The sequence below is a fragment of the Ictidomys tridecemlineatus genome, chromosome 15, assembly GCF_052094955.1.
Source record: "Ictidomys tridecemlineatus isolate mIctTri1 chromosome 15, mIctTri1.hap1, whole genome shotgun sequence".
NCBI lineage: Eukaryota > Metazoa > Chordata > Mammalia > Rodentia > Sciuridae > Ictidomys > Ictidomys tridecemlineatus.
Window position 1 is genome coordinate 12,729,529 of NC_135491.1, and position 14,083 is coordinate 12,743,611.

At 55.8% G+C, this 14,083-nt stretch overlaps 1 protein-coding gene across 1 annotated transcript in view; it reads right to left on the reverse strand.

Annotated features, from left to right (window-relative positions):
• Positions 1–9,746: 9,746 nt before the first annotated feature.
• LOC120887843 (cell adhesion molecule CEACAM3-like) overlaps positions 9,747–14,083 on the reverse strand; it is a 68,473-nt gene continuing 64,136 nt past the window's right edge. The window contains exons 21-23 of the mRNA XM_078033346.1: positions 10,743–11,009; positions 9,988–10,108; positions 9,747–9,882 (exon numbers count right to left, since the gene is read on the reverse strand). Coding sequence (XP_077889472.1) covers positions 9,747–9,882; positions 9,988–10,108; positions 10,743–11,009 — 524 coding nt within the window. The remainder of the gene's footprint in view (positions 9,883–9,987; positions 10,109–10,742; positions 11,010–14,083) is intronic.

Sequence of the window (14,083 nt, forward strand, 5' to 3'; positions counted from 1 at the left end):
TCACAGGGCTGGGGGCGGGGTCTCTGTGGAGGAACCTCTCTGTCCCCTCCTCTCAGTCCTGCCTCCTGTCCCTTCTGCTTTCCCTGTTGGGTTTCACTACTGCATGCCACACCCTGAGGAGCAAGGCAGGTGGGGACGCTGTCCCCTGAGAGAAGTGGCTCACCCAGCACTGGCCTCAGCTGTGTCCTGGCCTCAGAGCTCTCAGCACCACCCAGGGAACCCCTGGGGTCCCCTCACCCTGGGCATGTTTCCTTTATGATATAGAATCTCAGTTGAGCCCTGTGTCTTCCCCATGTTCTCAAATGCTCTAGGAAACTGGATTTCCTCCCTGTAGGAAGGGGACAGAGAGAGCTCTGGGGTCTCGAAAGGGGTCCACTGAGCGATGGCTGGTGAGGGGACCTTCTCTCTGTACCTGGTGTCCCCAGCCTGGCCTCTGAGTGGCTATCTCAGGACTTCACACCCTTTGTGTCCTGGGAGGGGAGGACTGTGGTAGTGGAGGTAGGTGAATGTGGGCTCCTTGGTCCTCAGGGAGAGATTTTAGGGAGACCCTCCCTCTCCATTTTTTGGTGCAGCTGAGGCTCAGGCCTGCCCATGCCTTCCTTGGGTGGCCTCTGTCCTCTACCTAGTGACTCTCCTGTGGTCACCCTGACTTTTTTCATGGGTGATGCCAGGAGGCAGGGCCTGCTCAGAGCCCCCTGGCTGTGCAGGGTCCTCACAGAACCAGTAAGGAGTGGGCGTGGGAGATACCCTGCAGTCTATAGGGGATGGAAATCAGGCCACAATTCCACCTCCTGAGACAGAGCCTAGTCCAAGCCTCAGAATCCATTTGCCAAGTGTTGACTGTGCATCTCATGTCTCCCCCTGGTGGTCATGAGGAGAACTGTGGCCAGTGTCAGGGTCTGTAGCAGGGATGCGGCCCAGTGTCCAAATGATGAAGGCTGGTCCTGACCTTTGACACAGGTGGCCCTGACTTACAGGCTGCAGAATCGGTCCTGCTTACTAAGGGTCCCCAGGCCTCCTGATTCTGTCCAGTGAGTCTAGTGAGAGAACAGGAGCTGTCCTGGGGTCTCCTGCTCCAGAGTAGGAGAACTGTGCACCCAGGGGATGGGCAGCCTCAGGAGGGGCCATCTGTGCCTGAGGGTTCAGAGGAAGGGCCTCAGGAAGTTTCTCTTGAGGCTTTATGGTGGAAGCACTAGCTTTGTGAGCTGAGTCTGCAGTTGGCTGCTTGTTTCTTGTCTTTAAATCCTTGGATCTTCGTCTCAAAGGGCCTATTGGAGCATCGTGTGAATATTATAAAGATTATCTGACCAGACACATGACACAGCCTCTCATCCCAGCTGTTCAGGAGGCTGAGACAGGAGGATTTCTAGTTTGAGGCCAGCCCAGGCAACTTAGTGGGACCTTGTTTCAAAATAAAAAATGAAATGTATATTGGTGATAGAGTGCCCCTGGGGCCAATCCCTAGTCCCTCACCTCTCTCTCTCTCTCTCTCTCTCTCTCTCTCTCTCTCTCACACACACACACACACACACACACACACACACACACACACACACTATCTAAGCAGAGTGTATGTATTTTATACATCTTTCTTAAAAACTTTCAATTGTGCAATACTTATAACAAAAATGTGGTATATTAACCCTTGTAAGTGTGCAAAATCATGCCATGATTCCATTCAAATGTACAACGACGACTACTATTTCCAGGATTTTTTTCATCACCTGCACTAAAACTCTAACCATTAAGCTATCACATCTCAGGACTCTCTAGCCTTGGATAACCTTGAATCTATTTTCTGTCTCTATGAATTTGCCTATTCTAGATACTTCATATAAATGAAATTATACAACCACATACCATTTGCTTCTTGTTTAATCATGTTTTCAGGTTTGACCCAGATTGTAATGTGCATCAGAACTTTATTTTTTATGGCCAACCAATAATCCAACATATTTGTAAGCCACGTTTTTTATGTATTTTTCTGTTGATAGACACTTATGGGAACCCAGGATTGGCACTTCTTGTCTCACATGGAGGAGCTGAAACCCTGTCCTTCCTCTCCAGTCCTAGACACCAGAGATGTTTGTGACGTGGCTCTGAGACACATGCCCCAGAGACTCAGCCTCTACACACACCTCACAGGGACACAGTCACACCAGGTTTGTCTAGAGGCACCTGGAGAAGGACCCAGGGAGTGAGCTAGCAGAGCAGGAGGGCACAGGCACTGTCCACAGAGACAGGCTGGACAGAGGCACCCGCTCTTGGACAGTGACTTCAGGACATGCCCTTGGAAGGCAAGCAGCAGGGCCCAGGGCTTCCGTGTGTCCATTTCTCTCTGAGCTCTCTGTCTCAGGGCCTTCTCTGGTGATGTGGTCAGTCCTGGGTGCTGGGGGAGGGGGAAACTGAGGGACATAGTGAGAGCTCAGCTGGAGGGGTCTGCCTGCTCATTCACCAGTCACCCACCTGGGTGGGAACACTGGGATGCTTCTGTCCTGAGTGTCCCTTGTCCTGTCACTTCTTGCTTTTTACTTTTTCTTTTTTTTCAGGGCCGAGCACTGAACTCGGGGCGTTGCACATGCTAGGTTAGTGCTTTTCCACTGAGCTAAATCCCCAACCCCAGTCCTGTGACTTCTCTGGAAAAACTCCCCCTTAGCAGGCTCTATGGGGCAGGACCCACCACTATGCTCAGGGAAGGGACCTGAGGGGTCTTTTGCTCCCTGGGAACAGGTGTGAATGGGCATCAGTACATCAGCTCTGTGGCTAAGGATCTGAAGCCTAGAATGTGGAGAGGGTATTACCCACCAGCCAGCTCCACCAGGGACCCTCTATAGCTCCAGGGCATGGGGGACCTCTGGAGTTGTTCATGATGGTGCCCATCTGTGCCCAGCTGTCCCTCACAGGGTCACTGGCACATTACAGCAGCTTCCTTCAAACTGGGGCTTAAAGGTACACAGTTCTCAGGGCCCTTAGATAGAACCAAGAAGAAGAGAGGCCTGGGCCTTGGGGAGAACAGAGGCCAGGCCCATTATGGGGAAGCTGCTGTCCTCACTTCAACTGCATTACGTGTGTCCAGGAATCTAACACAAAGCCACTGTCTGTATTCAGGACCTGCCTCTCAGATGATGCTGGAATCTCCATCAGGTGGATTTTAAATAGCCAGACTCTGCAGCTCACATAGAGATTGTAGCTGGGTGCATGAAGGCCATGGTGAATGAAGGCCACTCCCTGGGTAAGGGCTGGTGTTTGCTGGTCCAGGAGGGTGAGGCTTGCAGGGGCTGGTGCAGGCATGGGGGTGGGTGTTCAGGGCTTTGGGGTTCATCCTTAGCAGGACTCAGCCTGGGCTTGGGTCCCCTGGGGCAGGTGTGCCAGGGAGCATCTTCCAGGGGGATGGTGAAACCATAGAGCGGGAGAGACCTTCTCCTTTTAGCACTGTCTCTCACGTGGTCTCAGCCCAAGTGCCCCTGTCCCTGCAGAATGCCATCTCATTCCACAGTGGAGATGGTGCAAGTGAGACCTGCAAAGGGGGGACCTGGGGTTGCACAGGACCTTAGGTCAAGAATAAGGTGTGTCAGATCACGGTTCTGAGCATTTACTGACTCAGTTCAAGTTCTCAGGAAATTCCACCTTTAGCAACTGTAAAAACATAAGTGTCTGATAACTGCCTCATTACAGCAAAAAAATATTCAACAGAGATGAATAATTAATAGGTGAGGCCAAAAGGGGGTTATAATTCGCTGCCAACTGAGGGTGTCACTCTTGCTGGAACTGACCATGTTGAGGACCTCCTATTTTACTCCCCGCCATCCTCCTGTCTGCTGGGGTCTATGCTGAGGGTGCTGTGGTCCTGGGACAGCTGCAGTCTCTGTGAACTGCAGAGTCTGGTATTTAAGATCCACCTGATGGAGATTCCAGCGTCATCCGAGAGGCAGGTCCTGATCACAGAGAGTGGTGTGGTGGTGGCGGCTTGGCTGGAGGGTTCCCTGGTCTCTGCTCTGTCCTCCTCTGTGTAAGGGGCTTCAGCTTCAGACCTGCTGGGAAGCAGCGGGGCCAGGCCAGTCAGTGCTGCTGCCCAGCTCCTCTCCCAGCTCAGCCCCTCCCAGTTCCCTTTCAGTGCCCCACGCCACACCTGGAGAGCCAGGCTGATGGGGACCCTGTCCCCTGAGAGAACTGGCTCAGCCCAGCATGTGCCTCAGCTGTGTCCTAGATTAGGGCTTTCAGCACCCCACAGGCAACCCTGGGGGTCCCCATACCTGTGAGATGATTTCCTTCTATGATCCAGAGCCCAGTTTGGTGCCGAATCTTCCCCATGTTCTCAAGTGCTCTGGGAGGTAGAGTTCCTCCCAGAAGGACGGTGACAGCGTGACTCTGGAAACTGGAATGGGTCCCACTGAAGTATGACAGGTACAGGGACCCACCCTCTATCTCTAGTGTCACCCCCCAAGCCTCAGGGACCCAGACCCTAGTGTCTCAGGGAGAGCTCCAGGGCCCGTGGTGTAGGGGCATGGGACCTATTTCCTGGGAAGGGAGGATGAGGCAGGGGGAGGCCAGTGACCATGGGCTCTCTGCCCCTGGGGAAAGGTCTGAGGGGAGCTCTTCTCTCCATTTGTTGGAGCCCTAGCTCAGGCCTTCCCGTGTCCCTGTGGGGGCCTCTGTCCTCTGCCTGCATTGTTCTCATGTGGTCACCTGCCTTTCCCCACGGGTGACGCCAGGAAGGAGGGGACTACACAGGGACGCCTGGCCTAGCAGGGTTCTCTCAGGATCAGGAAGGAGTGGTGGGAACAGAAGCTTGTGGGAGGGAGCACACGGGGCCATTGGTGCCCAGGTGGCAATCAGGCAGCATCTCCACCTCCACCTCCAGCCAAAGCCATGCTCTTGTCACCAAGAATCACCACTCTGAGTGTTGGCAGTGAGTCCCATGTCGCCCCCTGGAGGTCATGAGGAGACCTGTGGCCAGTGTCAGGGACTGTAGCAGTGATGCTGCCCAGGGTCCCAATGGTGAGAGCTGGCCCTGACCCTGGGCACAGGTGGCTCTGACCTACAGGCTGCAGGGTGGGTCCTGTTCAGTGCGGGTCCCCAGGGTGCCTGACACCGGTGCATGGTGAGTCAGGGAGAGGAGAGGAGCTGTCCTGAGGACTCCTGCTCAGAGTCGGGAGAACTTTGCACCTGGGGATGGGCAGCCTCAGGAGGGTCCATCTGTCTCAAGGTTTCAAAGGGTGGTGTCTCCTGAATATCATGACCCAGAGGGTGCACTGTTAGGAATCCCTGGGACGCCCTTGCCTTCTGACTTTTGGTTGGAGTTGTTCTCTGTTTACTTTCCCTTCTGAGAGTCGAAGGCATGTGGGACGCTTTTCCTGTGTGCCTGGTCCCACAAATGACCAACCTGAGCACAGGTGACCCCTGCAGACCCCGTGATGAGCACCCAAGGATGGCAGTGAGCAGGGAGGGGCTAGGAGGGCTGTCCCTCTCTGTGAGATTCAGCGAAGATGGAGAGGAACAAGTGGCTGAGGAGTGTGGCTGAGGTGGGGCACAGGCAGGTTTGGGTCCCCTGACGGGGGTGGAGGGCACCCCAGGCAAAAGCAGCACCTGCTGTCACAGGGAGAGAGCAGCAAGGAGGTCGCTCTTCAGGCTGCAGCTGGCCTGGGGTGGTAAGTAGCCTGGGAGTGGCCTTCATGCTGGATGGTGAGGCCAGGTGTGTTGTAGGTGTCTGTCCCTCTCACAGGTGTGAGGAGGCATGGGCTGAGGGTGTCCTTGGCAGTGGAATTTCCTAGTGGCAGCTACCTCAGTGCCTGTCCCTGGAGAGGGTTAGTAGTGACCTGAAGCTGTGCTCTGGACAAAAATCTGGTGGGGCCTGCTGCGGAGAGGGACCAGGGTGCTCCTGCCTGCTGAAGCCTCAGCTGTCCCACCTGGTGAGTCTGCTCAGACACCCGCCGTGGGTGAGGGTGTCAGAGCTGGTGGCTGTCACTGACCTGAAGCTGGCACGTGTGGGGGCAGGTGTTCAGGAGCCCAGAGCACAAGGCACCTGTTGAGAGGAGGGTCACAAGGGCCTGAGCATCGTCACGAGGTAGGAATGGGAAGGACTGCTGGAGAGACAGCACCTTAACTCTGCCTGTCGGGATCTGAGGCTGTGTCCAGGGAGAAACGGTGGCTGCAGGGACAGGGTACAGAGGACCCTGGGGACTGCTCAGATGCAGAAGGAGAGGAGGACTCCACCCTATCCTAGTCAGGGAGGCTCCCCTGAGCTCACAGGAGACCCTTCCCCTGGGCAGCCTGGGTGGTGTGAGTGTGACCTGCAGGGACACTGCAGGGACAGGACCTGAGTCCCTGGAGGGCCAGGGCTGGGTCTACAGGGGCAGAGTTGTCTACATGGATGGGATGAGATGGGAAGGAGGAAGACGGGTGACACACCTGGCTTGGAGGACTCTGCTTGACTCAGGTTCCCGGGGGCTCACGTGTGGCTCAGGGAGCAGGATGCTGTGCTCAGGGGGAGCTCCAGCTGCTGTGGTTCCCGGATGTGCCCTGGGGCCAGAAGTGAGTTAAAAGTTTCCATCAAGTGTTAAGATGCAGTAGTGACCTGAGGCACAGGGGACTGTGTTCCTGTGCACCCTGGAGCTTCGGAAGAATGCAGCTTCAGGACACCTTGATTCTGTTTTCTGAGCCACTGTGTTGGAGCCAGTCTGTGGCAGCAGCACCAGGAAACCAAGGCTAGAGAAGTCACCGTGTGTGACCTAATGCTATGTTCATGCAGGACGAGCCTCACCAGAGCTGAGTCACGGGGGACTCTCCAAGGGTCCCTTTCTACTTCTCATCTCAGGACAGAAAACTCTCAGGCATCCGCGGAGTGTCCCTGATCTTTAGTCCTTGGATATCTGATTTCCAGGAATGTAGTGGCCTGATCCACGTGAACGTATCTGAAAATGTCACCCTTCCAGTCCTAGGGAAGAAGTCATATCAGTGCCCAGGTGTACTGAGTAGGCTGCAGTGGACATCCTAGGCCCCAGGAAAGGGAGGAGACCCTCTGTCCCATCACCATGGAGCCTGCAGAGCCCCATGTGGGGAGCCTGAGCCTCTGCCCTGGGTGCTGGAGGGTGGAGAGGAGGCTGGTTCCAGAGAGACCAGGCAGGGCAGAGTGGAAGGTGATGGGAGGGCAGGGCTGGAGCCTCGGGCAGTGCCTGAGGCCCTTGTTCAGACCTGAGTCTGGATCTGCCCCTGTCCCCTGATTACTCTGACAGTCACTGTCCCTGCCAAGAAGATGTCCTGAGTTCTGGTCTTTGGACAGAGAAGAAATCAATTGCCCTGGAGCGTGAGGGCCACTGAGTGCTCTGCTGGCTGCAGGGCCTGGGGACCCTCACCCTTCCCTGTGGACAGACCGACCTTTGCCCTGGCTCCACCTCCCAGCCCCTGTCTCCCAGGAAGAGAAACCCTGTGGGAACCACGTAGAGACCACGATTCCCCTGCGTGACACAGGAGAGAGCTGACCTGGACCCTGAGGGGAGTGTCTGCCAAGAGACGTTCCCACAGGAACCAAAAGAGCGAAGGAGGGAAGGGGGTCTTTATTCAGCGCCTTTCCAGGTGACCAGTAGTGGCCCTTCCCTCTCCCTGGAGCCCCTTCTCCTGGGCACAGGCAGCCTGGTTCTGGCCATTGAGAGGCCAGGGCAGCCTGTGTCTCTAGAATCCCCAGGGACCCCACCCCCTCTAGGTTCCAGCGTCCAGTAAGGCTCAGGCTCCACCTCTGTCCCATCACCCAGCATCTGGGGTCTAGCAGGACCCTCCCTCAGCCCACATGGAGCATCGTGTGGTGGAAACTAAAATTCCACATCAGCCTTGTGGTCGACCTGGCAGTAGATGTCCAGGTCAGGGTTTAGTAATTCCTGAAAAAGAACAAAGAGGCTCTGACCCTTCTGAACCAGGAAACCGTGAACTCCTAGGCCTGGCCCACCTGGGACTGCTCTGTCCCTGTGTCTGTCTGGGCTCAGAGGCTCCTGTTCACAGCCCCCCCCTCCCCTGCTCACCACCCCCTGATCCCATTTTGGCTGCTGTTTCCTGGCAAGATCAGGAAGGTGTGGGGAGGGGCATCTCTTGGTTCGCCCTGGACTGTGGGCAAGGGTCATCACCCACACTCACCTGGTAGATGGGGACAGCAGCTCCGTGGCCAGGGGGTGAGGCCTGGCAGGGAGGGAGATTGGAAATCTGGGTCAGCATGGGAGGTTCATCAAGGCTGGGACTCCAGTGAGCAGGTGCTGGGTGGTGCCTGGAAGGTTCTGGTCTCTGACAGGCCAGAGCTTACTCCCTGTGTCTGCTTTAGCCCTTTCTTCTCAGGAGGTACCAGCTCTGTGTCCTGAGCACCAGCCTCCACTTCAGGACAGACACCCCAGTTTCTGTCCAGACTGTGGTCCCCATCATTAACCCAGGGCCACTGATAGAAGCTCCCAGCACCCACGCTGCACCAGGACTCCCCTGAGATGGCAGGAAGTAGGGTGGGCTGAGGACAGAGTGATGGTGGACCTGTCCCTGAGAGTGGCCAAGTCTACGGCCAGGGCCAGGCTAACCTTGTCCTGGTCCAACATGAGTGGGGGTGTCTGTGCTGTGTGGGGGTTGACAGTGCCCCTGAGTCTGCAGAGCAAGTCCCCTGTGTAGAGATAGCAGGGGGACTTACCAGGGAGGTGGAGCTGTCAGAGGGACCTTGGCCTGGGGACAGAGACAAGAGTTAGCAGACATGAGGAGGGGTTAGGGGTCCTCAACTTTCAGAGTGTCAGGGGGACATCATGTCCAGGGAGAGACCCTGTAGGCCTTGTAGTGGCCCAAGGAGCCAAGGAACATGAGGAGACCAGATGCCACAGTCTGGGCTGGCTTGGCCAGGTGGGTCCCCTGTTGTGTTTGATGACGGGGATCCTTAAACCCCCAGTGTAAACATTCAACCCTGGACGTGTGGTTGTGGGCAAGGGTGGACACTGTGGGGCAGGCCTTGGGGCTCCCAGCCACCCTCAGGCTGAGGGGGCACTTACCGTGTCATGATGCTGGTGTGCAGTGGTCTCTGAGGCCATGCTCGTCACTGGCCCTAGGAAAGGTCAGGCTTACTCATGAGGGTCATGGGCTGGGGTCAGATAGGGGATGAGGAGGGTACCCCATTTCCAAGGAGCGTGTGAAACCTTCCTCTCTCCATCAGGTCTGTGTACCAGGGGGCCCAGGGAGGGGAGGGGAGGAAAGGCCTTAAGAAGACACTGCTGCCCTGGGCCAAGGTGAAGGGCCCTCCCAGGTGCAGACCCAGGAGAACGATGGCTGAAGGACCCAGAAAAGGGACTGAGGATTGAGGAAGAATTAGAGCAGGCGGGCTTGACTAGTGCAGGGGTCCAGGCCCTGGGGTCAGGGAAACAGGATCACCACGTAGGCAAGACATTGGGAACCACGTGCATCTTGAAACTCCCCGACCCCCATTGGTGACCCTGCTGTGGAGGACCCTCTGCTCAGGCCAGGAGATGAGGGAATGTGACAGTGGCCTTTTGTGCTCTCCACCCATGTGACCAGGAGGCAAAGAACTTTCCAGGACACACTATCTGGCTGGGCCCTGGGATCCCACGTCACACATCAGGGGCCCTGGGCCACACAGGAGGTGAGCAGAGTGGACCCTCCTTCCTCTCCAGGCCCCAGCCCTTGCCCTGAGTGACCTGGGACAGGACCCCTCATACACACAGCTTCAGCCCTCTCTTGGTGTGGGGCAAATACTGCAGGAGGTGCCCTGTTGAACACTAGTCTAGGGAGGGACACCAGTGCTGTGGGGACAGGTCCTGGTGACCAATGTGCAGAGAAGGCAGCTGTTGAGCAATCAGCCCAGGGCCAGCAGCTGGTGAGGGACGGGGGGCAGCAGGGTGAGAGGGGAGGGTCCTGGGGAAGTGGGGAGGTGGGAGTCAGGCCAGAGTCTGAGGACGGGCCTCCTTTCCTCAGGCCTGGGGTCTCCTGGGTGGGATCAGGTGGGGGAAGCCTGGGTACCTTCCAGTTCTTGTGTGGAGCAGGAAACACCCCAGAGCGGCCACCAGAGCCACCCCGACCAGCACCCCAGTCACGATGCCAGCGACGGCCCCCACAGGGAGGCCTGGGGTCCTCTCTTCTGCTGAAAGAGAAGAGAAAGGGCTGAAGGTCAGGACTTCAGGGGAACCAGCTGGGCCCTGCAGGGGCCACACAGGGTGGAAGGAAATGGCGCCACTTCCCAGTGCAGTTTGTCATGTCGTCACCATGTCCTCCTGACTCTGCTTCTGGCGATTTCCTCACGTTTGGTTGTGAAACCTGCATGTGCTCTAGCCTGACCCTCTCCACACGCAGCTGGGCCACATCCTGCTCCTGCTCCTGTTAAGGTCTCTTCCTCTTCTCTTTTATTTCAATATATTTTTTAGATGTTGAAGGACTTTTATTATATTCATTTGTTTGTTTGATGCTGAGAATTGAACCCAGGTTCTGACACAGACCGGGCCAGTGCTCTACCACTGAGCCACACCCCACCCCCTCTTCCTCTTTTCTTCCTTCCATCTCAGGACAGTGTCAGCGGGCAGACCTCACAGACTGTCTAGCCCAGGCCTAGGCTCGGGTCAGATCAGAACCAAGGTGACATCAAGGCACCTAATTTCTGGGTAGTCAACCACATTCTCTCCAAGCTCTGGCATCTACCCCATGCTCATGGCTGGTGCCATATGATGGCCCTTTGCAGTGAAATATGTGAGGGAAGCACTGGGTGGGACGAAGCTACTCACAGATCACAGCCAGTCTGTAGCGGTCACTCCTGGTGGAACTGGCGGGGTTGGAGGCCTCACACTGATACTCCCCGGCATCCTCCTGTCTGACGGGGTCTATGCTGAGGGTCCTGTGGTCCGGGGACAGCTGCATCCTGTCTGTGAGCTGCAGAGTCTGGCTATTGAAGATCCACGTGATGGAGATTCCAGGGTCACCTGAGAGGCAGGTCATGACCACAGAGTGTGGTTCTGTGTTGGTGGCTCTGAGGGAGGGCTGGGCCACAAGCCCTGTGGAAAAGCATCAGGGGGCTGACCAACAGCGGGCCTGAGGCCTGGGGCCCTGTCTGTCCTCAGAAACGTCTATCTGTTCTCAGGGCCATCGTGATGTGGGTGAGGTGGTCCAGAGGATGAGCTGGATGGTTGAGGCCATGGACAGTGGTTGAGGACCCTGAAATAAGATGCCCTTGTTATGCTCTTGGGTCTGAAATGGTTCAAGTCTGTTCTGGGAAACTACAAAATATACTGCAATACGTTGACCTTGGACTACACAGCAACCTCCTCAGGTTCCTCATCTTAACATAGGAATTTGCTGAACATCCCTCTGACCCTAGATGACCTCAGGGAGACCCCACTGCTCCCCTTGATATCTCTCTGGGATCCAGATGGGAAACCTCTTCTCAGGCCTCAGGTCCATCCACCTCATTATCAAGCGGGTTTTCCCGTGGACTCTTGTGTCTTATCTTCCAGAACTTCTGTGCTGGTCTTGGTGCATCTTGTGCTGCTCTAACAGAGCACCTGAGACAGGTGGTGTGTAAAGAAGAGAGACTCCTGCTCACTGTTCTGGAGCCAGGGAAGTGCAAGATCTAGGGGCCCCATGTGAGGAGGGCTGCTTGCTGCATCTTAATAGCGGGGGCTCCCCATGGGGAGAGCACATGGGAGAGAAGAAGCAGAAGGGGCCATACTCACCCCTTTTCAGAAAGCCACCTCTTCAGGAACTAGTTCTCTTGTTCCTTTCACAGGGACCTACGTCCTTCCCTGAGGCCACACCTCAGATTCCTGGGAGTTCAGTCACCACTACATGCTTTTGGGGGCACATTCACACCACAGCAGTGACTCTAAAAAAGTTTGGTTGGTGATTTCTGGAACCTCTGTCATGTATGTTGGGGAAGGAGGGATTATCAACCTGTCCACCTTGGACCCAGGCGGGATTTTCCTGGAGTAGAGCAGTTCAGTGACCACTAGGGAATGGGGACGCCCAGCCCAGTCCTGATGGCTTAGATGGTTGGATTCACATGTAAAGGATTTCTCAGTTAACGCAGGATTGACACTCTGTCCTGGGCGGCTGTGAGGGGGAGGCCTGGGCACTCTGTTGAGGGAGGGGATTTGGTTGTAAAGAAAAAGTTGATTATTCTCCATTTGCTCTCACTCCCAGACCAGACTGTCCCCTGCAGGATGCCAGTGCCCTGAGCCAATGGCTGGTCTCTGGTCCACAGATGCCTAATAGGCCCTCAGCATGCAGAGCATGGGAATCTGGCTACAGTGACATGCACCACTGACCTCCCACCCATGGTCTGTGTGACCTGATTCAGCAACTGTGTTCCCTGTGCCTCAGTTTCCCTTTATTGGATACCTGGGAAGTGGTGTCTGGTTCACCATGTTGTCTCTAAGTTAACCTTGAAATCCTCACAGTAACCTGACCTTGGTTTAGGGGAGCTGCCCCCAAAGAAAAAGCCCCTACTCTGATCTGCCTCCCAGTGAGAGGCCCTGGGCTGGTCCCGGGAGGACCAGGAGCTCCAGGGGCATCTCTTTCCTCTGTTCCTCCCCTTGGGGACATGGACCTTCTTATGGAGTCTCATAGAGGTCCATCAGGGCATCTGACTTGGTCTGAGGCACCTGTCCCTCTGTGCTCCTCACAGCCAGTCCCAGGAGAAGGAGATGCCCAAGAAAAGATACCCCTGAGCTTTCCGTCCCCCTTCATCAGCTCCAGGTCACTGAGAGTTTCCTGTTGGTGAGCTTCTCTTCTGGGTTCTGTTCCCATCAGGTTCCATGTGAAGCCTGTGTCCCCTGTGAGGGTTGTGTCCTCCCCAGGGGGCACCAGCAAGACTGTGCTCCCCCTCTACCTCCCACCTTCTTTCAGGGAATTGTCCCCTCTTACCTGCCAGCAGGACCCCCTGCCAGGGGATGCCCCTCTGCAGGGACAGGCTGAGGGGGCTGCATGGTCCCTGCTGCTGCCCTGTCCCCCTCTGTGGAAGGAGCTTCAGCTGCAGACCTGAGGTGCTCCTTCCCCAGAGACCTCAGCCAGTGCTCAGGGCCCCAGTGAGTTGTGTAAGGTGCCCCAAAAGGTGGCCCTGACCCTCTGCAGACTTTGGGTGTCATCGTTCAGGTGACAATGTAAGGAAAGTGCTGCCCCTCCTTCAACCTCAGATCACCCTGAGGGTCCCTGGACATCTCTGTAGGATCTGTCCAGCAAGCTCATCCTCAGGTGGAACAATTTTTCCATCCACTCTTGTGCAACCTCTTTCTAGTACTTTCTGTGCCTCTAGAGGTCAGGCTCTCAGGCAGGAATTAGCTTTACATTCAGGGGCATTAAATAATTTTCATTAAATAGTTTTCATTAAATAATTTGTCAGGGAATGAAGATGGTCCAGCCCGTCTTCATGACCTTAGTGACTGGAGAAATTCCAATCTACAGGATTTGTCAGTTTGAAGAGGACTTTTATTTCCTGGCCTGTGGATTAAATATCCCAGTGAAAGAATCCTGTGGAGATGAAGGTCACAGTGTTGACCAACCCCAGCACCTTGTCCTTTCTGCAAACACATGCTCTTGGCACCGCCCTGCCCGGTCTCCCAGGGACTCTGCAGGTGAGGCTCCCGTCCCTCCAGGTGTGCGTCTCTGCTATTCTCCGTGGTGCATGACATGGGCTTGTGTTCCCAACCCTATGCACCTGGGGACTTCAGAGCCAGGACAAAACTCAGAAGCATCTGCACCCAGGCTGGCTCTTTCCCTCCCCTGCTCCTGACTTGGGAGGCACCAACTGACCACAGGATTGATCCAGATTCCAGATGGGCCTCCCAGGCCTCTTTCCCACCCACCCCTCCCACCCCAGATGGAGTCGGAGCAGGACAGGAGCAGAGCTGCTCGTCCCCCATCTGAGGGGGCTTTGCTCCTGTCATTTGGGGAAAAGAGGATGAACCTATTGCAAAGCCATGCAGATTCCTTGTAGCTCACGGAGGAGGTAAAAGAAAGCAGAGAGGTGACAGAAAGGGACAAGTTAGTGACAGAAAGAAGTGACTTGACTTCAAGGACACTCCCCCTCTCTGGGAAGCTCCTTCCACTACCTAGGACTTCCTGGGTCTGGTAG